Source organism: Cervus elaphus, chromosome 21, assembly GCF_910594005.1.
Source record: "Cervus elaphus chromosome 21, mCerEla1.1, whole genome shotgun sequence".
In the NCBI taxonomy this organism is placed as follows: Eukaryota; Metazoa; Chordata; class Mammalia; order Artiodactyla; family Cervidae; genus Cervus; species Cervus elaphus.
The window spans coordinates 5,086,086-5,108,986 of record NC_057835.1 but is presented as its reverse complement, the minus strand read 5'-3'; the positions used below and the strand labels follow the sequence as shown (position 1 = coordinate 5,108,986).

Genomic DNA, 22,901 nt, shown 5'->3' with positions numbered 1-22,901 from the left:
GACCTTCTCTGTGCGCCTCCCCATGACGGGCTGTGCCGGCCCCCCACCGCCAGGGCCCCGGTCTGGGGCCTGACGGGGGCTGTGGGCTGAGGGTGGTGGGGGGCATGCCTGTTGGAGACCTGGGGGCAGCGAGGGTGCAGGCGGGAGGGTCCAAGACCCGGGTGGACAGTGGGCAGGATGGAGCCCACGTGGGGTCCAGGCGTCTGTGGGGCTCGGTGGGGTGACCTGGACCTGAAGTCGGTGCCGCCTGCCGAGGTCCTAGTGCAGCCGTGGTGCTGGGGATGGGGCCACCCCGTGACTGGACCTCACCCGTGTCCCTGCAGGCCCCGGAGGCCCCAGCCGCTGTGGAGGAAGGTGCTGTCAGCCGCGGCCCTGGGGGCGCCCCTGCTGCTCGGGGCAAGGTACCTGACAGCGGGAGCCCAGGAGAGGAGGCGGATGCGGCTGGTGGTGGACGGCGTCGGGCGCTTCAGCAGGTAGGGCGGGTGCGGCTGCGTCGGGGGCTGGGGCTGCAGGGTTCTGCCGGGAGCTCTGACGCTGCACGGGGTGTGGCCCCCACAGACCCACCTCTGGCCACTGCCTTGTCTCCCTTCTGACCGCCCCTGCGGAGAGCTCGGCGTGCGGGGGGCTTCCTCCTCGCCTCCACTAGCAGTGGCCTGGACCAGCACCACGCCCTGCTGGTCAGTGGAGCCCGGGCTCCTTAAACTGAAGGCTGCCTCACGCTCCTGCATCTCCCAGGCAGGATTCTGGGGGCGGCGCGGGCGGTCTTCCTTCTGAGAGGCCTGGCCAGGCGTCCTGCTCCTGTCAGGTCCAAGACTCCTGCCCACAGAGGCCTGAGAGCCAGCTCCCGTAGTGGGAGACCTCAGCCCACCCATCCCTGCCCAGGGGCTGGGAGGTGATGGCCCAAGGCGGCTCTTGGGCAGCCTGGGTTGGTGCCCAGTGGAGGATTAGGATGCCTAGGAAGTGGGGCGTTTGGTTGCCACTTCGTTGAGATTTACCCCAGCGGCAGCTACAGGTGGGCGGACAGACAAGCACCTCACCTTCTTCCACCTGTGGGTTTGCCTGGAGCTCCTGGTCGCCCTTCTGGGCAGGTTCCAGGCAGCGGCCTCTGTGTCTTCCCATGTTTCCCAGTCTCCACAGCCCAGAGGTGGGTGGGGCCAGCTCTCCCCTGAGTGGCCCGCAGGATGACGGGGGCCGTCCCCGCAGCCTCAGTGGGTCCGGGCCGTTTCTCCTTCCAGTTCCTGTGCTGCTGTCCCCCGCGTTGGCTGTAGGCTTGGCGCACTCACCCACTCCTCCTCCCTCCCTCAGGGGGTTTTCACAGCCAGTTTTCAGAAGCCGAGCTGGGACTGAGTGGCGGGGTGCTAGAGCAGTTACCTTCCCGACCAGCTGCGCGGCCTCCTCAGCCCTGACAGTTGCCAGAACGGGCGGGCCTGGCCGAGCCCTGGTGGGTGCAGGGCAGCCACGGGGCCCCTGGAGAGCTGGGAGCCTGCAGTGTGCTGGCAGGAGCCCAGGATGTCGGGCCCAGCTCGCCCGAGGGTGGTGGGCTTGTCCTGCTGTGGCAGGGAGACTGGGATGCAGCGCACACACCAGGCCTGCTCACGGGGCCGGGATGCCTGAGGGTGGTTTCTGACCCCACCTCTTCCTTGATTTTAACTTCACAAATCCTGTGGGGTTTTGGTTTTGGTTTTTTTGGACACAGTTTTAAAAATCCAAAGAAGTTAGACTAATAATACAACTTTTTTCTTTTTGAAACATGGACAAGTATGTTGTCAGCGTGCTCCATTATTCCTGAAACCTTGAGTATTTCCTAAACAAGGACGTTCTCCTCCACAGCCACAGTCAGGGAGCTGACAGGCACATTGTGACCCTCTAGCCCTCAGACCCTGTTCTGTGTCATCAGGCCTTCCAGTAACAGCCTTTTCCACATGAGAATCTGTCTGGACCCATGTCTAGCCTCCTCCAGCCTGGAACAGCCCTGAGTCTCCACGGCTCTCGTGGCTAAACTCAGGCTCAGGGCACAGTCCCCAGACCCCGCCTTGCCCAGGGCATCTGGCGGCCGCTGAGTCCCAGCGTCCCCATGGGTTCCCTCCCCTCAAACCACAGGCTACACATGGGGCGATCCCCACCCTCGCTCAGTTTTGATAGTTTTCCTAGGATGGCTCAGAAAATGCCATATTGATTTTGGTGTTTTTACTGCAAAAAGGTGAAGTTAGACTCCACAAGAACGAGGTGCCCCGAAGGGGTCTGGGCGGCCCCGCCTCAGAGCTTCCGCACTCTTGCCTCTGGCCCCCGACTGTGGTGTCCAGAGTCTCTGCCGGGGCTGCGTTCCATAGGCCTGACTGAGCGAAGACCCCGAGTTCTATGCCGCGGTTGTCCTTTCTGGCCAGCATCAACTGCCTCACTCAGGAAACCTCTGGGTTTATAGGAACGGGGTCATGTTAATTCTGCATCGTATGATGACCTTGACCTGTCTACGGGCCATCAGGCCTTACGACACCCTGGCCCTGTGCCATATACACGGTCCGAGGTGCTGCCTGCTCTGTAGAGTGAGCTCCTTGGAGGACAGCCCCGCCCCCTCCCCTGCTGAGGCTGCCCTCCGAGGCCCAGTGTTTGCTGTCTGACCTTTCCAAGAAAAGCTTTGCTGAGCCCCGACGTGCGTGTGTCTGATGTGTGCTCATGGTTTGTCTCACATTTGGCCTTTGGCTTCCCTCGTGCTTTGACGCGGGTGCCCTGCCCCCTCCTGTGGCTGCTGCTTTAGGGCCTTCCCTTCTGGTGCTTCTCCAGTGAGCTCGTCCTCCCCGTTCAGCCGTCCCGTCCACCCCCAGGGGCTGTTCTGCCATCAGGGAGCTCTGTCCTCCCGTGTCCCCCCAACCCTGTCACACCAGCCTGGACTGGACGCATGGTGTCACTGCCGGCTCGTTGCTGTGACTCTTCAGGCTTGGTCCCTAGGAGCCCTGCACCTGACTTGTGACCCTCTATTTTAATCTCTACAATTTTATTGTAAATAATTCAAATGTACAGCATTTTATCTCTGACATTTCTGAATCCTTCCGACGTGATCCATCCTTTGAGCATTTTACTCCCGCTGGTGCCACAGTCACTCCAGGCTCAGCCTTGCAACCATCCACCCTCAGGACGGGCAGGGACCCTGGTGTGGCGCCAGTGTGTTTGCTGCTCTGGGCTGCGTGTGCACTCCAGCTGTTTGCTTCTGTAGCCTGTTGTCAGTGGTCAACGTGCTGTTCCATTTTCAACACAAGTCCTCCGGGTTTCTGCTCTTTCTTGTCTGTAACCTCTTCTCTACCTGGGAGACACCCGGCTGCCCTTGTCCCTAAAGTAGTGACTTATTAGGTCACCTCCCTGAGTGTAGACCTCACCCCACCGCCCGCACCACACCATCAGCCCCTGTGCAGACCTTGCGTTAGCTTTTGGACAGAGTACTCAGGAAGGAGGGCAGCTCCCTCAGGTCCCGGGAACTCAGAGAAACCTGTGTCCTTGCTCACCCTGCTGTGTTCAGACAGTCCTTTTTGCTGGAGTGGCTGGGTGGACCTGGTTTGTGGTGCTCAGTGAGGGTCTGGAGCCTGGTTTCGGATCTTCCCCTCTCCAGATCTGGGGCTTCCGTGTCCACAGCCTGGGTTGCAGAAGGGAGCGATGATCCCAGCCTGCACCAGAAGGCTGGGGTCTGTGGGACTGCTTGGGGTGGGCCCGCGGCTCTGGGGCTTGACCCAGGGCTCCAGTCCATAGAGCGCAGCTAAGTGCCGAGGAGTCCGGGCTGTTGTGCAAGGGCTGAGTCAGCGTGTTCACAGATGGAGCGGCTTTGCTCAGCGGTGGGCTTTCCAGTGTAACAAGTGCTATCAAAGAATGAAGGAATGTGCCTGCTCATTAGGGTCCACACCCCCCTGCTGTCCTGGGCCCTCCTCATCTGTGTGCAGGGACCGGGGGGTGGCGTGCGTGCAGGCTGCCCAGTGTCCAGCCCAGGAGCTGAGACAGACCTGCTGGCTACGCAATCCCGAGAACCCCATGGCACCCCCCAGGTGCTCACAGCCGTCCGAGGTGCTGGTGGGGTGCCTGCTACGTGGGCCAGCTGGGGCTGAGGGCATCGTCTGCCTGCAGGTCTCTGCGGGTCGGCCTGCAGATCTCGCTGGACTACTGGTGGTGCACGAACGTCATCCTGCATGGGGTGGAGGAGGTTTGTGCCTGCGTCCTGGCCAGCCCATCCTGTGCCTGCGGGGTGGGCATGCCTGGGGGCAGCAGGGGCCTGCCTGCCCCCATCCCTGCCCTCTCTACCTGTGGTCAGAACAGCCCGAGGTACTTGGAAGTGATGTCTGCGTGTCATCAGCGGGCAGCTGACGCCCTGGTGGCGGGGGCCATCAGCAATGGGGGCCTGTATGTGAAGCTGGGCCAGGGGCTCTGCTCCTTCAACCACCTGCTGCCCCCCGAGTACATCAGGACGCTGCGGGTGCTGGAGGACAGGGCCCTCACGCGGGGCTTCCGGGAGGTGAGCCCACCCCCCTGGGCGCGAGGCGGGCAGTGTGGCCCCATGGCTTCCCACATGCTGCTCAAGGCCCGTGCCTCCAGGTGGACCAGCTGTTCCTCGAAGACTTCCAGGCCCCGCCCCATGAGCTTTTCCAGGAGTTTGACTACCAGCCCATTGCCGCAGCGAGCCTGGCCCAGGTGCACCGTGCCAGGCTGCACGATGGTACTGCGGTGGCCGTGAAGGTACGAGGGGTCCCTGGGGCATGTGGGGGGCGTGGGGTGCCGGCGGCCGGCCCTCCCTGAAGCCTCCCGTGCAGGTGCAGTACATCGATCTGCGGGACCGCTTTGACAGCGACATCCACACCCTGGAGCTCTTGCTGCACCTCGTGGAGCTCATGCACCCCAGCTTCGGCTTCAGCTGGGTCCTCCAGGTACTGTGGGGCAGGGGGCTGGGATGGGCTGGCTCCCAGGCTGGAACCCCAACTGCCCATATGGTCCCCAGGACCTCAAGGGGACCCTGGCCCAGGAGCTGGACTTTGAGAACGAGGGCCGCAACGCTGAGCGCTGTGCACGGGAGCTGCAACACTTTCGCCATGTGGTGGTGCCCCGCGTGCACTGGGGCACGTCCAGCAAGGTGGGCCGGGCCCCGCGTGCACTGGGGCACGTCCAGCAAGGTGGGCCGGGCCCCGCGTGCCCTGGGGCACGTCCAGTAAGGTGGGCCGGGCCCCGCCTGCCCTGGGGCACGTCCAGTAAGGTGGGCCGGGCCCCCACGTGCCCTGGGGCACGTCCAGTAAGGTGGGCCGGGCCCCGCGTGCACTGGGGCACGTCCAGCAAGGTGGGCCGGGCCCCGCGTGCCCTGGGGCACGTCCAGTAAGGTGGGCCGGGCCCCGCGTGCACTGGGGCACGTCCAGTAAGGTGGGCCGGGCCCCGCGTGCACTGGGGCACGTCCAGTAAGGTGGGCCGGGCCCCCGCGTGCACTGGGGCACGTCCAGTAAGGTGGGCCGGGCCCCGCGTGCCCTGGGGCACGTCCAGTAAGGTGGGCCGGGCCCCGCGTGCACTGGGGCACGTCCAGTAAGGTGGGCCGGGCCCCGCGTGCCCTGGGGCACGTCCAGTAAGGTGGGCCGGGCCCCGCGTGCCCTGGGGCACGTCCAGTAAGGTGGGCCGGGCCCCGCGTGCCCTGGGGCACGTCCAGTAAGGTGGGCCGGGCCCCCGCGTGCACTGGGGCACGTCCAGTAAGGTGGGCCGGGCCCCCGCGTGCACTGGGGCACGTCCAGTAAGGTGGGCCGGGCCCCCGCGTGCCCTGGGGCACGTCCAGTAAGGTGGGCCGGGCCCCGCGTGCCCTGGGGCACGTCCAGTAAGGTGGGCCGGGCCCCGCGTGCCCTGGGGCACGTCCAGTAAGGTGGGCTGGGCCCCCGCCTGCCCTGGGGCACGTCCAGTAAGGTGGGCTGGGCCCCGCGTGCCCTGGGGCACGTCCAGTAAGGTGGGCTGGGCCCCCGCCTGCCCTGGGGCACGTCCAGTAAGGTGGGCTGGGCCCCGCCTGCCCTGGGGCACGTCCAGTAAGGTGGGCTGGGCCCCGCCTGCCCTGGGGCACGTCCAGTAAGGTGGGCTGGGCCCCCACGTGCCCTGGGGCACGTCCAGTAAGGTGGGCTGGGCCCCCGCCTGCCCTGGGGCACGTCCAGTAAGGTGGGCTGGGCCCCCGCCTGCCCTGGGGCACGTCCAGTAAGGTGGGCTGGGCCCCCGCCTGCCCTGGGGCACGTCCAGTAAGGTGGGCTGGGCCCCGCCTGCCCTGGGGCACGTCCAGTAAGGTGGGCTGGGCCCCCACGTGCCCTGGGGCACGTCCAGTAAGGTGGGCTGGGCCCCGCCTGCCCTGGGGCACGTCCAGTAAGGTGGGCTGGGCCCCGCCTGCCCTGGGGCACGTCCAGTAAGGTGGGCTGGGCCCCGCGTGCCCTGGGGCACGTCCATAAGGTGGGCTGGGCCCCCCTGGGTAGGGGTGTGGAGGCCCACGGAGCTGACAGCTGATCTCTCCCAGCGCGTGCTGACGGCAGAGTTCTATGAGGGCTGCAAGGTCAGTGACGTGGAGGCCATCAAGAGCATGGGGCTGGCGGTGCAGGACGTGAGTGCTGTGTCCCGGGCTGTGGGGCTGGACTGAGCGTGTGGCCCGAGTCGGGTGATGGCGTGTGGTCTGACCCCATCCCCACCCCGACCTGTCCTCGGCCCAGATTGCAGAGAAGCTGATCAAGGCTTTTGCCGAACAGATCTTTTACACGGGTTTCATCCACTCTGACCCCCACCCCGGCAATGGTAAGGAGAGCCCCAGGGCTGGGGGTGGGGCGCTGGGGGCTGCACCCCAGAAACAGGGAACTAGAGCCCACCCGTCCCCAGTTCTGGTGCGGAAAGGCCCAGACGGGAAGGCTCAGCTGGTGCTGCTGGACCATGGGCTCTACCAGTTCCTGGACGAGAAGTAAGCTGGGTCTGTGGGCTGGGTGGACACCCCCCCCCCCCGACTGCCCCCCCACCCCCACCCCTGCCCCGCTCACTGCTGGGCCCGCAGGGACCGGCTCGCCCTGTGCCAGCTGTGGCGGGCCATCATCCTGAGGGACGAGGCGGCCATGAAGGTGCACGCGGCCAAGCTGGGAGTGCAAGGTGAGGCCGGGGGGTGGGTGTGTGGCCCGGAGGGGGCACAGCCTGGCTCAGGCCCCCCCAGACTACCTCCTGTTCTCCGAGGTGCTCATGCAGCGGCCCGTGCGCCTGGGGCAGCTGTGGCGCTCGCGCCTGCTGAGCCGTGAGGAGGCGGCCTACATGCAGGACATGGCCCGTGAGCACTTCGAGGAGGTCATGGCCGTGCTCAAGGCCCTGCCGCGCTCCATGCTGCTTGTGCTGCGCAACGTCAACACCGTGCGCGCCATCAACAACGCCCTGGGTGCCCCGGTGGACCGCTACTTCCTCATGGCCAAGAGGTAGGGCCGCGCAGCCCGGGGCGGGGGGGCGGGTGGCTGTGCTGACCTCACGCGTGGTCTCCACGCAGCGCGGTCCGGGGCTGGAGCCGCCTGGCGGGTGCCATGTATCAGAGCGTCTACGGCGCCAGCATCCTGCGCCATGTCAGGGTCGTCTGGGAGACGGTCAAGTTTGAAGTGGCCCTGAGGTGAGCTGGCATGTGGGGGCCGGAGGACGGGAGGCCAGGGCCCACTCCACACATACCTGCCCCCCCCGACCCCCCCCCCACAGGCTGGAGACCCTGTCGATGCGGCTCACTGCCCTCCTGGTTCGAGTTCTGGTCTACCTGGGCATCATGCCTGACACCGAGGGGCTGTCAAAGTACCTGGAGACCTAGGGCATCCCGGGCAGGACCACAGAGCTCGTCCCACCATGTGCCCGGCCAGGGCCAAGTGACTGATTTGTTGGAGTACGGGATGCCCTGGGGCCCCGAAATAATCACAACGCTCTTCTGAAAACAAGTGTTATTATTTTGTACAAAAAGGGGGTGGGGGGGAGTGGCGGTATCCAGAGGTCTAGAAATGGGCAGTGACTCGGTCCGTCTCCAACAGGTCGTCCAGGATCTGCAGAGAGAGAACTGGGTGAGGGCGGGAGGCCGGCTGGGGGCAGGCGGGGGCAGGCGGGTGGGGGTGGCTCACGATGTCGGGCGTGGTGCCGATCTTCTTGGCCAGCTCCCCGCGCTCCATGGTGCTCAAGTACAGGTAGCGGTTGAGCAGCTCCCCGTCCAGCACGTTGCGCACGGCATTCTGTAGGACGCGCCTGTCCACGTGCAGCATCCTGGGGGGCGCGGAGGGCACAGGCCATGAGGGGTCTGGGCTGACCCGGGCGGCCTGGTCAGGTTGGGGATGCGCTCACCGGAAGGCGCGGGGGTTGAGGCCAGCATGGTGGGGCAGCATGGTGGTCAGGGCATTCTGCAGCATCAGCAGCCGCCGGTAGGTCTTCTCCTGCATGGGCAGCAGCAGCCCGATGCCACCGTCCAGTGTGGCTGAGGAGACAGGGAATGAGCCCAGTGCCCCCACCACGGCCCACTGCCCCCACCCCGGCCCCACGCTCACCGAACCACGTGATGTGCTTGTTCTCCCACACGACAGACTTTTTGCTGGGTCCCTCAGCGGCCCCCCGGCACGGGGTCCTCCAGAACGTGTTCACGTGGGCACCCACGTGGAAGTCCGCCCGGCGCAGCAGTCGCATGCCCCCAAAGCTCTCCTTGGCTGGGCCACAGGGGACCTCAGGTCACTGCCTGCCTGGCCCCCGCCTGACCCCGCCCGGCAGAGGAGGGAGGGAGCACTCACCTTCCGGCAGGTACATGTAGACCATGAGGTTGCGGTCACGGTCAGACACTGGGGAATCAGAGCCAAGTCAGCCCCTGTGCACACCCAGGGGTCTCAGGCACCCCAGCTCCCAAACTCACCCAGGAAGCCCAGCTGCGCATTGTCCACCATGAAGTCCACACTGTACACTTCCAGGGGCTTGGCATCCTGAGGACAGGAGGGCCGGGGAAGGCGGCCATCAGGACGGCCTGGGCCTGGGCCAGCCCCCAGCCCCTAGGGCGCGCCACGGCCCCCTCCGCACCCGGGAAACGAGGCTCAGCGTCTTGCTCTCCTCCTGGTAGCGAAGCAGCGAGATGCTCTTCATGACATCCGCAGCCAGGATGAAGTTCTTGACGCTGATCATCTGGTGGATGTAGAGCTGTGTGTCGATGAAGGCCATGCCTGTCAGCTCGCTGGCCCGCAGGCTCCACAGGAAGATCTGGGGGGGGGGGCGGGGGGGGAGTGAGTAGCTGGGGGGTGCCTGGGGGGGGCAGCGGCGAGGGGGGTGCTGGGGGGCGCACACCTTCTGACCAATGGCCGACACCAGATGGCCGTTGCAGTGGCACAGGGCGGTCACGGGGCCCTTCTGCTCCTTCTCGTACAGGACCTTAAACTTGTTCTTGGTCAGGGGCTGGCCGGGCTCAGGCACCACCTCGATCACATCCATGATCAGGATCTGCCGGGGAGGTGGGTGGCTGAGTCAGGGTGCCAGGCACTGCCCACCTCAAAAGCCCCGCTGGCCACTTACCCGCCCTCGACACGTGACCTCCTCCCCTTGCATGAGGCAGGTCCCGGCGGCCACGTAGCCCTTGAGGCCCGACACGGTCTCCTCGCTGCGCAAAGACACAGTCTTCATGCAGGTCACGTGCTCCCACTCCTCCAGCTCGATCCTGCAGGCAGAGCCCCGGTCAGGGGCAGCCCCGGCCCGCCCTGCCCCGCCCCTCCCGGGCATAGCCTCACCTGGCGTTGGGGATGGCCTCCCAGCTGACCGGGGAGATGAGCTGGATGCAGAAGGCCTCCTGCTGAGGGTGGACGTACCGCTCGTCTGTGAGGACAGAGGGGGACCATCAGGGAGGAGCGGCCCCCAGGACAGGCCCAGCCTGGGGCCCCACGCACCTCTCTCGATGGTCTCAAACTCCTTCTCCTCGCCCGTCATGCGTGGCACGCGTGTGCAGGGTGTGCTGGTGCTGGTGGCGACGGCGTACACCTTGGGGAGAGCAGGGCGTCAAGAGCCAGGGCCCACCCCAGCCCCAAGGGTCCCTGGCCGAGTGGGGGCAGACCTTGGACTCCACATGGTAAGCCACGTAGTGGGCGGTGCAGCGCAGCGGGATCTTCCGAACAGGCCACGGGGCGTCGTAGGACAAGTAGGCAGGCAGAACACTGATCCTCAGCTCGCCCTGGGTGGGCACACGGGTGAGGGAGGCCTGGCACCCACTGAAGGCCGAGCCGGTGAACCCAGGCCTCCGAGGGCTCCCAGCTCAGCCCGCAGCTCCGCTGGCACAGGGGCGGCGACAGAGGCTACGGCCTGCTGTCCTGTGCTTCATGGGCTTCCTGTGCGTTCACCCAGGTTTGCCCAGGGCTGGCCACGGGTGTGGCTGAGGCTGGGCTAAGGGGGCGCTGGAGGCTGCAGGCACAGGGTGGGACACACGCACGCCACGCCAGCGTCTGCACACAGGGCCCGCCCAGCAGCTCCCCTCCAGCCCGCTCCTAAGTGCACCGGCGCCTGCCAAGTCCTCGGCGGTCCACAAGGGCCACGGCTGTCATCTTTGTGACATGAGGAGGCTCAGGGTACGTGAGCACCCTGGACGGTCACCCGCCGCCTCGGGCAGAGCTGGGTGCCCAGTGGGCAGACCAGTGACTGAGCCCGGCTGCAGCCCTCATGGGCCACACCCTGCACTGCCGACCTCCCTGTCCTCCAAGCTTCTCCAGTGTTCAGCCCCATGTCACCTCCTTGATCTTGGCTCCCACCACCCACTGGACACCCCGACTCTCCATGCCAGGGCGCCCCCATTCCCAGCCATGGGTTGAGGGCCTCTTTCTTGGGCCCCAGCACCTGGTCCTGCCCAGTTGTCCTCAGAGGGGGTTGGCATGCCTGGCCGGGCCTCGTGGGGCCTCCCTACCTGTCTGTTGAAGTACAGGAACCCTCGGGGGCAGTTGACGTTGTGGAACGGGGCAAAGGAGTCGATGGGGCCATCGATGCCCATGGGGTGCAGCCGCAGGGCCCCCCGGCCAGTCACCAGCAGCCAGTGGGGCGAGGGACCGCAGATGAACACCTGGGGGCGGACAGCGTGAGGAAGCCCCTCACGCTGTGGGGGGAGGTGCCATGCTCACCAACCCTGCCCCGCAGTGCAGCCAGCCTACCCCAGAGTAGCCGTAAATGTCCTCAAAGTAGCGGAATCGCGCCACGCGGCCGCGGGGCCCTGTCCCCTCCTCCATGCTACCCCCTTCCACCTTCTTCTTGGACGGCTTTGGCTTCTTCTCCCGGAAGTTGATGTTGTGGGGGACCTGGGGGATGCTGCAGTAAGGGCCGGGGCCCCCAGCCTTGCCTCACCACCCCCACACCCAGCCCTGCCAGTCACTGCACCTTCTTGAAGCGAACTTTGAGGTTTCCCTGGCCGAGCTGTGAGTCGTGGGGGAAGGCCTCGTAAATGAGGAGCTCCTGGTCCACATGCACCTGGGGACAGGGGATGTCAGGAAGCAGGGCCCGTGGGCAGGCCAGGGCCGGGGGGTGGGGGGATGACTCACCAGCAAGTAGGGCCGGCGCTGGCGACTCCCCAGCGCCACCAGCAGCACCTCCTTGACCAGGGGCAGCTCGCCCTGGCGCGTGGCCTCCTCCTTCCGGGCTTCACCCTGGGTGGTGGGCTGGCCAAAGGAGCTGTCCACCAGGACGCGCTGGCCCACAGGGAAGTTCTTCACCAGGAACACGAGCCGCCAGTCGGGGAGCTGGTAGATCTGTGGGGCGGTGCAGTCAGTTGGGGGCAGGCGCCGGGCAGGCCTGGGGGGCATGGGCGCAGGGCACCACCCACCTCCATGGCACCGTTCTCCCGCACCAGCAGGCACCAGTGCGTGGGCTCAGCCCGGAAGGGCGCAGGGTCGCGGTCAGCGGGCGGCTGGCTGCTCCTGCGCGCCTCTTCCTTGCTGGGGCTGAAGAGGGAGCCCGAGTCCCCGTAGAGCATCTCCTCCTCATCGTCCACTGTGGGGCTGTGGTGGTGGGCATCACAGGTCACAGCTCACAGGCGCATGGCCCACCCGCCCCACCCCCGCCCCGCCGCCTTCACACACCTGGTCTCCGCACCCTGGCCCTCAGCCTCAGGGCCACCGCGGCCCCCCAGCTCGTCGCGGACTCCACCCAGGCGGCTCTCGGTGGTAAACATGCCACTGACATCCCGGTACAGGCACAGTGTGATCACCTTGGACTGCTGTGGGGAGGGAGGGCGCTCAGCCGGGGAGGGGGCGCATGGGCAGGGGTCAGCAGGCCCCGGGACAGAGCAGGGCGCCTACATGGTGCAGGGATGGCTTGTGCAGCGCCAGGCGGTGATGCCGGCCCCCGTATGAGTCACTCTTGAGCAGGAACATGGTGACGTGGCCCTCGGCGCTCATGATGACCACGTAGGGGTCGGCCACAGCACACTGCACGATGGGGGAGCCCAGGTCCACCGGGATGAAGTGCAGCTGGTTCACTGCAGACACAGGCCAGTCAGCACAGGGCAGGGAGCACGCATCAGCCCCGGGCCTGGGCCTGCCTGCCCGAGCCCTGGCCCACCTCCTTCCAACAGGCGGATGCCGAGCGGCGACACCTGCACGATGTAGCGATTGTCCCCAATGTTGCCAGCAAAGACTGTGGGGCCCTGCGTGGCGAAGCCACTGGTGTCCAGCTCCATGATCTCCTGCCCCGTCTGGAGGATCTGTGGGCAGCAGTGGGTGAGGGGCACTGCTCACAGCATGGCCCCAGCCCGGGCTCCGGGAGCCTCACCATGGTAGAGTCTTCCCGGCTGAGAATGAGGAACCCGTGTCTCCGCCCGTCATCCTCGGCTTCGGGGGCACCAGGCTCTGGCTCCGTGCCCTCCCCCTTGAGGGTCTCCTCCTGTGAGGGCAGAAGAGGGCAGGGATTCCCAGCCCAGCCCACGACACCTGAGCATCAGGGCTGAGCAGCACAGAGCCGGGTCCCAGGCCCCGCAGCTGTGGGCGCCTGCCATAGGCCAGGTGCAGGCCAGCACCGCCGGCTGGAAGTCGCCAACCTGGGCGCACTCACCTGCTCTTTCCGTACGGGGGCGATGACGGTCCACATGTCATAGCAGCCAGGGAGCTCAAAGGTCGTCACCACCTGGGGCCGGATGCTCTTCTGGAAGGACAGGCAGGGGTCAGCAGCCCGCCCAGGCCCCGCCAGGAGGCACCCCCTGACCGCCCCTCACCTGCAGCACCGACAGGGCCCCGTTCTTGCCGTAGCCGGAGCACACCACGATCTCCAGGTCTGGCTCCGGACTGTTTTGAAACTGCGCGGGGCGGGGGCAGGGGTGAGGGCCGGACCTCTGCCGTGCAGCCCACCCCGCCCGCCCCCTCCCCCGCCCCGTGGGCACCTCTTCAGAGAGGAAGGCGGGCTCGCCCATGGCAGCGTTGGCACAGGGTCCAATGTTCAGAATGCTGTCGCACACCTGTGGGCACGGCAGCGGTCAGGTGGCAGGCTGGCCAGGACCGGGTGACCACTCTAAGCCCCACCTCACCTCGAAGGAGTACGTGGCCAGCTGTGTGCCTGACTGCGCCTCGCTGCCATACACTTCAATCTCGTCCACCTCATCCTGCGGCACTGACTTGCCCCCTGGAGCATGACGAGAGCCCACCTGAGCCCACCTGCTGGCCTGCACCTGATGTTCAGCCCTCACCCGACCAGCCTGCACCTGACCAGCCCGCACCTGACCAGCCCACAGCGGCGTCCACACGCTTCTTCTTGGAGGGAGGCTCTTCCTGTGAAGTAGGAGGGGCAGGGGGTGAGTACCCCGGAGGCTGCCTGCAGGGGCCATGTCCCCACGGGCCCACGCCCACCTTGTCGGCAGCCTCGCGGGCGGTGCCAGCCGGGGGCTCCTGCAGCTTCTCCGTGTACTTGAGGAGCAGCGAGTTGCCGAGACGAGAGCCGAGGAACAGGTACCCGGGCTCCATGGTGACCATCTGGGGGCGGGACAGGTAAGGGTGAGGCCGGCCCAGCCCGGCCCGGGCCCGGGGCCACCCCCGAGACCCCACTCACGCTGCTGGTGAGGACGCTGGCGGCAGCCTTGTCGAAGTGGAAGGCCCGGACACTGCGCATGCCGTCCGTGATGAGCGTCAGCACGTAGCTGTGGGGGGGACACTCAGCTGGGGCGCGGGGACCACCCCCCACCCCCGCCCGGGAGGACGGGGCCCAGAGCGGGGACTCACATCTCACCGCCCTTGAGGGAGATGACCATCTTGTCATAGGAGATGAAGGCCGCCTGAGCACAGTCCAGGGTGATCCGCACACCTTCCTGGGTGCCTGTGGGCAGGGGTGGTCAGCCAGGCCCAGCAGCAGCCCCTGCCACCCCAGGCCCCCTCCCTCCCTCCCCAGCACTCACGCAGGGGGAAGGCAGTGGTGCCGGTGGTGAGGCTGTTGAGAGCCACGCCGTAGGGAGGGACACTCTGGTTCAGGTACAGCAGCGAGTTGACCGCGAAGACCACCACCCCGCCTGGAACAGACATGCTGGTGGCAGGGCCCAGCACACTCCACACCCCACCCCCGGCCCAGGCCCCTCTCACCTATGGGCTTGGGCACCGCCAGGGCCTGGGTGCAGTCGAAGGGCAGGCTGGTGAGGGACCAGATGACGGGGTGCACCTTCTGCGTGATGTTCAGGGAGATGGCCACAATGGAGCACGTGTCCTGCCGCACGGCCACCCGCCTGGGGGCCAACAGGGGTCAGTGTGGGGCTGGCACAGCGGGCCCGCCCCTGGAGACCAGCCGGGCTCCTCCCCCGCGGCGGGCCCTCACCCAGGCCACGTCTGGTTGGGCTCAAACAGGATGAGCAGGGTGGGCTCGTAGTAGCCATGCAAGAACTGCAGGTCGACGATGTTGAGAAGCTTCTCGTCCAGGGCCCGCACATCGATGATGTAGCTGGGCAGGAAGCTGGACCTCTGCCTGGGGGCAGCAGGTGTCAGCGGGGGCAGCGTAGGGCAGACCTGGGCTCCGCAGGGCCCCCTGCCCTGCCCCCACACTCACCCCTCCCCCACGAGCCCCTCGTGCTCCTCGGCCAGGCTCTCCCTGCGGAAGGGCAGGACCACCAGCCGCGTGCCGTAGATGAGCATGGCCGCACAGCGCCCGTCAGGGTCCACACGCACCCGTGGCGTGTGCACATTCTGCACGAAGCCGTCCTGCGGGAGAGGGGCGTCAGGCAGGAGCCCCCCCCAGAGGCATGGGGCTGGGTTGGGGGTGGGGAGGCGAGCCCTACCCGCAGCTCAGGCTCCTCGAAGTAGTGCAGAGACAGGGTCTTGAGGTCGTGGGTGCCCGGGTCGTACTCCACCACCGAGAGCTGGGGGCGGCAGGTCAGAACGCGGCCCTCCCCTCACACCCCCCAGACCCCACCCCTGCCCACCCCTGCCCACCCCACCTTGGCATCCTTGAAGCTCAGGAGCAGGGCATCCCTCTTGGCGCCCGCCAGCTGCACGCTGGCCATGGACATGACGTTGCCGAAGAAGGAGAAGGAAGCCACCAGCTCCAGCTTTTCCCGGTGCTCCCGGTGGGCCTTGCCCTCTGCAGCGAGAAAGTGGACAGGGGTCTGGGGCCCACGCCCAGTCCCCACCCCCCAGGTTCACGCTGGGCAGCCACCCTGTGCTCACTCACCTGTGCTCCTGTCATTTTTGGTCGGCGCCTGGAGGAGGGAGGAAGAAGGAAAAAACTGAAGGGCCCACCTTACCCAGGACCCGCCCTGTGGCCACGAGCCCTCAACGGGGAGCAGGCGACCAGGCACTCCTGGAGATGGCCGGGCCCCCAGACTGCAGGAAGCGCTCCCAGCTCTCCTGACGCTCTCAGGGTCAAAGGCTGGACAGCACTGTATGTGCCCCTCCAAACCACTCAGACTCACCCTGGGCCAGCCAGTGATGACGCGTGCTTGCTGGGAAGAAGGAACCCCAGCTCTGCTGAGCCTAACTGGGTGTGACAGTGGCCCTACAGGGGCCAGGCCTCACCCCATCTGCGTTGTCCAGGTGGGCCTGGGGCCCAGGACCCTGGTGAGGGGAGGTGGCCACACCACCACTGAGCTGCATCCCGGGAACGCCCCCCAGTACAACCCACCACTCTCAAGATAGAGAAAAACCATCTATTGTTTTCACTGACTATGTCAAGCACTTGTAACAGACGAGACCCATTAATGACAGAAATCCTTGCTAACCCCAGAACACAACTTCCTTAATCCAGTCAAAGTCATCCCCAGCAGGTCTCTAGCAGGGACGCAATCGGACTAAGCATGAAAGTCACCCTCGGCGGTGGGTCCAGCCCAGGACACCGTCTCCCTTGGCCAGACACAAGGTCCAGATGCAGACCACCTGCCACTCTGTGCAGTAACAAGACACAGAGGGAAAACAGAACACATTTTAAGACACACGTGGACGTAATTAGTCTAACACACCACTAGCAATTTAGAAGGCAGAGGTAGGAAAAGGACAGAACCTCTAACTGAAGACATAACCAAAATATCCTGATGAGAAGCATCGGCCTACAGATTCAAGGTCAGCAAGTCCCAAAACAGGACAAAAAAACAAAACTACAGCCAAGCACATCGCAGTTGAAAGAAAATCAAAGACAAAGACAAGTATCATAAAAGTAGTCAGAGGAGAACAGAGATGCCACCTTCACATTAAAACTGACTATAGGAGCCAGAGACAGTCTTTATTTATTTTTTTTCAGAGAAGGTCTTTAAAGTGATGAAAGAAAACAGTCAACTTAGAATTGTAAACCCAATGAAAATATCCTTCAAAAAGGAATTTGAAATAAAAAACGTTTTCAGACAGACAAAAGTTGACCAAGATCATCAACATCAGAAACACTCTTCAACAATTACCAAAGGAAGGTCTTCAGGCTGAAGACCCCAGATGACAAAAAAAAGACTACAGCCTCCTGTGCAGAGTGTGAACTGCTGAATGTGTGATAATATATGAAGGAAGGACTAGGAGGAGGGAGGGAGGTGCACCCGCAGGTGGGGAGAGGGTGAGCGAGATGCGCCCCAGCCGCCCCGCCGCCGTCCCACAGACGCCAAGCGCAGAGGAAGGTCTGAGCTCGGACGGCACCTTCCACCTCAGTCCGCGTCACAGTGGGGAGGCTGGCTGGCCACCCACCTCTCCAAGCCACCGACACCGGCGCCCAGGACCACACCAAGGATCTGACCAGGCTTGGACTCGCATGGGCCTGTGGTCCCAGCAGGGACTGTAGTGTTGCCTGGATGCACAGATGTGCTGACCTCTGGGAAAAGCCAAGGGGATCCTCCAGGTCCAGGGAAAAAGACAGAGATACGCCAACACGTTCAGGACTGTAGATGAGGGTATGCAGGAAATTCTGGTGCTTATCAGCTTTTCTGAGAGTCTGAATTTATGTAAAACCAAAATGCTAACAACAGTGTAATGTTCTGCAGGAGCAAGCCTGTGGCAACAGGACGCAGTGAGCGGGGAAAGAGGGTGAAGAGTTACAAGGATTCTAGGCTGTCTGGGGAGGTTCCCTTGAGCCAGAGACTGCTGTGACCTCGAATGTGACTCATTAGAGAGTAAGACAAAATGCACAACCAGAAGTCAACAGAAAAGATGAAATGAGGGACTCCCCTGGTGGCCCTGTAAGTAGCTAAGACCCCATGCCAGAGGGCCAGATTTGATCCTGGTCCCACATGCCACAACTAAGACCCAGCATAGCCAAATAAAATAAAAATAAGTGAACAAATAAAATATTTCTTAAAGAGATAAAATGAAATAAAATAGCTGATCAATCCAAAACAACAAATAAAAGAATAGCAAGATGCCAGACGCTGATTCAAACCCAACTACACAAGAAATTACCTCAAATAACAGACCAAACCAGACCCATTCATGACAGAATAAATAAATAAACCAAACACTCAGGCCAGAAGACAACAAAAACCGTCAGAATAATAAACAACATCCAACTATTTGCTATTGATTCACAGATTTTTAAAAGATATTCTATGCAAGGACTTAAACAAACAAACAAAAAAAACTGCGGTAGCCTACTACTAGACAAAGTAGATCTTAAGGCAAAGAGTATTAAAGAGGGACATTTCACGACAAAACGGTCAATTCATAAGTAACTTTTCTGGCCACATAGCATGTGGAGATCGTTCCCCAACTAGGGGTGGAACCTGCACTCTCTGCAGTGGAACCACCATGGAAGTCCCCAAAAGTGACTTTTAAATTTGTCTTTCTGTACCTAATCATTCAGCTTACACAGTTACACACACACACATACACACGATTCCTGACAATCCTATGGGGCAAGTGCTCCATCTTGTTCATCTTTAAAATTATACATTCCTGATTTTTGGCTCCTCCATGTAAGTCTGAGAATGAAGATGAATAAACCTATTAAGAAACTTTATTGCAACTTTGAGAAAAAGGACACAATTTTGGATTAATTTGGGGGGGGTGACATCTCTACAATATTGAGACTTCCCGTCCATGATACCTTTTCTATTTACTTGGGACTGTCATTAATTTTAGGGAACTGACCTACATTTCCTACATTTCTTTTCCTCTCCAAGGTCACAGCTGCCCCAGGCCAGCACTCACCCGCCTCCAACACACAGCTTACATGCTCCGGCTGCTGTCCGGTGTCTGCCGGCCCAGGACCTGAGCCAGGCGCACACCCAGTGCCAGGCCCACCACCTGCTCGGGACCCTCTCCCCTCCTTGCCGCCACTCTGCAGGCCCTGCCCGTGCACCTGGCCCCCTGGCGGAGACTGAAAACGGCCCCGCAGGGCTCACCATCCTGTCTTCATCCCAGCTGGGGGCTGCTCTGAAGGACAGGAGCCTCAAAAGGGAGGCCATGCCCTGTGGGTGGTCTGGCCCCAGACTGGTCTCAGCGCCCAGGAGGCTCAGCCACCACGAGGCCACTGGTCAGACACCAGGCTAGCCCCGTGGATACAGAAGGAGACAGGCCCTTCCCATCACCCAGACCGGGCCCAGGCCTCACCAAGCAGAGGCTGGGCGTGCGTCCACATGGTCCCTGTGGTGCCATCCTGGCTCCTGGCTGCCCTCAGGGCTGTGCCACCCTGGTGACCGCGTGTCTGGGGCTCCAGGCAGGCTGTCCTGCAGCAGGGACTAGGCTGGTCCCCAACAGGCTCAGCCACTGAGGGCTCCACCCAGGCGCCACGCCACCTCCTGCCACTACACTCTGCGCTCCGCCGGGAGCTGGAAGCCGCCCTGCACTGATAGGCTGTGGAGCAACACCTGCTCAGGCCCAGCAGTGCGTCCGGTCTGCTGAGGGTCTTCTGTGGAGTTCTTCACAGCTCTTGAAAGGTGTGCAAAGCCTCTGAGGGTCTCGGTGGGCACACAGGGGGGCCCAGTGCTCCTTCCTTTCAGAGCATCAATGCGCCCTCACTCACCTCACAAAACCCTGCTTTTCCTACCAGTTCCTGCTCCATCCCTTCCCTTCCCTTCGTGTAGATCTCCCCCACAGAGTTGTTTCTGTCCACTGGTGCTAACTTTCCTGCTCTGGGTTCCTGGCCTCACCAGGCCACATCCCGCCTGATGCCAGGCTTCCTCATCAGGGTCGCCAAGTCCGTCCAGGTCTCAAGACCCATCTGAGGCTCAGAAACACAGGGCCCAGGATCCAGATTAGGTCATGAAAGACTCCACGGCTTCCAGTCTGATGGGTCTCTCAGCCCTTGCCCTGGGGGAGGCCACAACGCAAGGACAGATACTTTCTGCAGTAGCTGCATGCATGCGTCCAGAGATGGCAGAAACCATACCCCAGTGGGGCCTGCAGACGGTGGAGCTCCCGGCTTCCTGACCACAGACAACGAGGCACAGGCAGCTGCTTCAAGCTGCTAACAGCAACACATACTCCAACAACGTCCAAGGTGCACTCCTGCCCCCACGCCCCCCGTCCCGCAACCATCTCCTCCGCAGGTGCCAGCAACTTCACCTGCAGGGTTAGTCTGGCCTGAAACCCAACCCTGGCAAAGCCTCTGCACGGCCCATGGCTCCGCTCCCTTGCCCGCCCCACATCCCATCTATCCTGCCTGCTTGCCCCACCAACGACCACCCAGCCCAATCGCCTTCTACTGTCGCAGCCACAGCGACCCCAGGAGACAAGGGTCAGGGTCAGATCAGCTCACTCCTCTACCCAAACCTTAACTCACCATCGGCCTTGGGTCAACACTCAGCTCCCAAGACTGCCCTCAAGGCTGCCCTGCTGATGCCCCAACCCAGCCTCACGAGCCCCCTGACCAGCCACTCTTCCCTCCCTCCTGCCCTGGCACCTTTGCTCCGCCTCAAAGCTCTTCTCCCCACACCTACAAGGCTCTCCCCATCAGCTCCTCCTCACCCACTCAAATCTCACATTTCCAAGGAGGTGAGCTTTAGACCTTGCCTGGCTCCCCACTCCCCATCCTGTCCTGGTGGTGTGCACCGGCACTCTGGCCTCCGGTGTGTGCTGCACTTGCAGCGTGTGGCCCCCCACACCCAGGAAGGCAGCTCACCAACCCCTCCCAAGATGCCCACACAAAACAGGCTCTTAACAGATGACTCCTAGAAAGACAAGTGAGTGACTGCTAAGGGGCTGTGAACCCATGTGTAAGACATATACAGATGTAAAAACATTCACTTTGTCCCTGAAAGTTGACTGAAAACCAGTGTCAGATATAGTATATACAGCAAAGATGCTCTCATTCAATGTAGAGCCATATGTATTTATTTGCAAAAATCCATTTTCAGTTTTGACTGAAATGTTGACAAAAGCCAAATACTGATCTCAAAACTGCTGTAGCGCAAAAGCTTAAACTAAGATTATTTACTGACACAAACAGTCACTAACCTCTTATACATTCTTCTGTATTTTGCTTGCTTCGTCATGTGTGGATTAGTACAGCAATACACACATTTAACACAAAACAAACACTAGTGTCCTGAAGTAAGTGCCTGGGAAGGCGGCCTCCTCCCTGCTGCCCCAGCCCTTACTCAGAACCCTGCCCTGCGGAGGACAACCCTTCCTGCCCCACTTCCACTCTGCACCCCAGTCCAACCCTGCCTGCCCTCAGATGCTTCTGGCCAGCACACTGGCCTTGCATCTGCCTGGAACCCACCCCTCGCCATCCTTGAATCTGGCTCTTACTCCCCTTTCAAGAACAGATGCGAAGATGTCTCTTGCAAGAAGCCACCCCCCACCAAAACCCTCACACCTCGGGCAATCAGAGCACCCCTGGTGTTTTCCCCACCGAGGGATTCATCACACTTTACTGACCTCCAAACCACAACCTGCCCCCACCCTACACCCAGCCTTGTTCCCTTTGCCAAGAATGTTCTTCCCCCAACGAATTCCTACTCTGCCTAAAGGAGGCTCCTCTGATCCCTCAGCCCTCATCTATTTCCTTCGCTGTCCCTGCAGGGTGTCCACAGGTGTGTGTTCTCACGCGTGTATTTAGTCAGTAGGTGTCCTCCTGCTCCGAGTTTGTGCAGGTTTTGTTCTCTACCGTATCGCTAAAACCGAGCACACAGTACATGTTCACGTGATTTGTTGAAAAAACGAAAGAGCAAATGAGACGCCCAGGGTAGGCCGCCGAGCCCAACAGAGAGTGAGGAGGTTGAGGAACCTGGTTGCTAGACACCACCAAGCGCGGCGCCGTCGGCCCGCTCCTCCTCGGTCCCGGGCACCCCTCGCCGCGGGGCGCGGCGGCCCCAGCGGGCCTGCCTACCTCGGAGTCCCGGTTGAGGCGGTACACGTAGAGCTGCGAGGTCCCGGCCACCACGAGGTTGCGCTCGCTGTTGTTAAAGAAGTTGCAGTACATGGAGAACTCGAGGCCGGTGGGCGGATGCGCCTGCTTGTACACGGCGTACATGGCGCCGCGCTCGGGCTGCACAGGAAAGGGACAGGGTGAGTAGAACTCCCGCGCGCAACCCCCGGGCCGCCCGCACCCACCTGGCAGTTGGAGCCGGCTGACGGGGGACCTGTACGGCGCCGAACACGGTCCGCCCAGACGCGGAAGCCGCGCGCCGAGGTTCCGGGTCCTGCGCCTGCGCAGTTCCACCGAAGCGCGGCGGCGGCGGCGGGGAACTCAGCGGCCCCTGGCGGCCGGGGGCAGCCTCACGGCTCCGCTCCTGGGCTCCGCATACAGCGCCACGAAAACCCCCTCGTGGGAGATCCAGGGTCTCACTGCGGAGGACGCAGAGCCAGCTGGAAGCCGGACAGTGGCTGGGCGGCTCAGGGCTGGCTGGTCAGGACCTGCCCGTCCCCCGGATCCCAGAATGGGGTCACTGCCGAGGGTCTCTCCCGCAAGAAGAGGCGAGGTCTCAGGCGCCCTGCCAGATGCTGGCAGCAGTGTGGAGGCCGGGGGAGCAGAGACCCCCCCAGGCGCAAACACGCCCCGAATTAGGCCCTGGCGGCTGCCGCAAGCGTGGCGGAGCCCGACTAGCACAGGAGTCAGGAGAGCTTCCTGGAGGCGTCTTGTCCTGTCCCTGCTCAGCAATGCCCCCGCAGGACGACCCCCCGCCCCCGCGCCCCGCCCCGACACCAGCACCAGAAGGCGAGCCCACGACGCGGGGCCCTGGCGTGCCCCTCTACGAGCCCCTCCCCTGAGGACACCTTTTCACCCGTCTTGCCCACTGCTCCCTCCCCAGGCTTGGTAGTTGCCCGCTTCAAGGGCCCTGGAGCCAGGACCACTACGGGCAGCTAGGCAGACCTCTCTTCACTTGGCTCTGCAGGGACGCGCCCCAGGTACCCTCCAACAGGTATGGGATTTACTTATTTATTTATTTATTTTTGGTATGGGATTTAGAAAGGGAAAAAAGAACAACTCCCCACCCACCCCCCCTTTTGGCTGCCCCGTGACTTGCAGGATCTTATTTCCCTGCCTAGGGATGGAATAGAGAAAGCTGAGCGTGGAAGAATTGATGCTTCTGAACTGTGGTATTG

General features: G+C 63.0%; 3 protein-coding genes across 18 annotated transcripts in view; 2 read left to right on the top strand and 1 right to left on the bottom strand.

Moving 5' to 3' along the window:
* The window catches only part of ADCK5 (aarF domain containing kinase 5), a 14,917-nt gene extending 6,995 nt beyond the window's left edge, over positions 1 to 7,922 (top strand). For 2 of the 14 annotated variants that reach the window (XM_043879655.1, XM_043879667.1), the window contains exons 3-14: positions 324 to 473; positions 4,108 to 4,183; positions 4,292 to 4,492; positions 4,573 to 4,713; positions 4,776 to 4,901; positions 4,973 to 5,104; positions 6,500 to 6,583; positions 6,690 to 6,931; positions 7,022 to 7,113; positions 7,175 to 7,427; positions 7,496 to 7,612; positions 7,696 to 7,922. In XM_043879655.1, the coding sequence (XP_043735590.1) occupies positions 324 to 473; positions 4,108 to 4,183; positions 4,292 to 4,492; positions 4,573 to 4,713; positions 4,776 to 4,901; positions 4,973 to 5,104; positions 6,500 to 6,583; positions 6,690 to 6,931; positions 7,022 to 7,113; positions 7,175 to 7,427; positions 7,496 to 7,612; positions 7,696 to 7,801 (1,720 nt within the window). In that variant the 3' untranslated portion in view covers positions 7,802 to 7,922. Of the gene's footprint in view, positions 1 to 323; positions 474 to 4,107; positions 4,184 to 4,291; positions 4,493 to 4,572; positions 4,714 to 4,775; positions 4,902 to 4,972; positions 5,105 to 6,499; positions 6,584 to 6,689; positions 6,932 to 7,021; positions 7,114 to 7,164; positions 7,428 to 7,495; positions 7,613 to 7,695 lie in introns of those variants that run through there. The other 12 variants (XM_043879663.1, XM_043879666.1, XM_043879665.1 and 9 more) reach the window with 12 other exon arrangements.
* On the bottom strand, positions 7,912 to 22,015 carry CPSF1 (cleavage and polyadenylation specific factor 1). 3 transcript variants are annotated; one of them, XM_043879573.1, is made up of 38 exons: positions 21,909 to 22,015; positions 21,685 to 21,843; positions 15,616 to 15,643; positions 15,383 to 15,525; positions 15,224 to 15,304; positions 14,995 to 15,146; positions 14,767 to 14,913; positions 14,538 to 14,677; positions 14,357 to 14,467; positions 14,184 to 14,277; positions 14,014 to 14,101; positions 13,815 to 13,937; positions 13,685 to 13,736; positions 13,496 to 13,590; positions 13,352 to 13,426; positions 13,187 to 13,267; positions 13,027 to 13,116; positions 12,748 to 12,858; positions 12,538 to 12,679; positions 12,276 to 12,454; positions 12,057 to 12,193; positions 11,801 to 11,975; positions 11,520 to 11,726; positions 11,359 to 11,448; positions 11,136 to 11,279; positions 10,895 to 11,047; positions 10,055 to 10,171; positions 9,891 to 9,981; positions 9,735 to 9,819; positions 9,523 to 9,664; positions 9,298 to 9,450; positions 9,037 to 9,213; positions 8,876 to 8,942; positions 8,757 to 8,804; positions 8,520 to 8,675; positions 8,320 to 8,449; positions 8,103 to 8,241; positions 7,912 to 8,027 (listed from the first exon to the last, which is right to left on the bottom strand). In XM_043879573.1, the coding sequence occupies exons 2-38, from the start codon at positions 21,826 to 21,828 to the stop codon at positions 7,980 to 7,982; spliced, it is 4,335 nt and encodes a 1,444-aa protein (XP_043735508.1). In that variant the 5' UTR covers positions 21,829 to 21,843; positions 21,909 to 22,015; the 3' UTR covers positions 7,912 to 7,979. The 3 variants fall into 3 exon arrangements, with proteins under 3 accessions (XP_043735508.1, XP_043735509.1, XP_043735510.1); XM_043879574.1 differs by having other exon boundaries at positions 21,938 to 21,958; XM_043879575.1 differs by having other exon boundaries at positions 12,057 to 12,190; positions 21,685 to 21,931.
* Positions 21,827 to 22,901, top strand: LOC122679653 (splicing factor, proline- and glutamine-rich-like). The gene is made up of 3 exons (XM_043880531.1): positions 21,827 to 21,863; positions 21,967 to 22,717; positions 22,845 to 22,901. Exons 1-2 carry the CDS (start codon positions 21,827 to 21,829, stop codon positions 22,563 to 22,565), a joined length of 636 nt encoding a protein of 211 aa, XP_043736466.1. The 3' UTR covers positions 22,566 to 22,717; positions 22,845 to 22,901.

Coding starts and splice junctions, on each gene's coding strand:
- LOC122679653 (XM_043880531.1), top strand. CDS start 21,827: ATGGCGCCGCGCTCGGGCTGCACAGGAAAGGGACAGG. Junction 21,864..21,966: donor CTGCACAGGAAAGGGACAGG/GTGAGTAGAACT, acceptor CGGTCCGCCCAG/ACGCGGAAGCCGCGCGCCGA.
- CPSF1 (XM_043879573.1), bottom strand. CDS start 21,828: ATGTACGCCGTGTACAAGCAGGCGCATCCGCCCACCGGCCTCGAGTTC. Junction 13,737..13,814: donor CCCGCGAGGCTGCCGACAAG/GTGGGCGTGGGC, acceptor CCTACTTCACAG/GAAGAGCCTCCCTCCAAGAA. Junction 8,676..8,756: donor CTACATGTACCTGCCGGAAG/GTGAGTGCTCCC, acceptor CCTGTGGCCCAG/CCAAGGAGAGCTTTGGGGGC.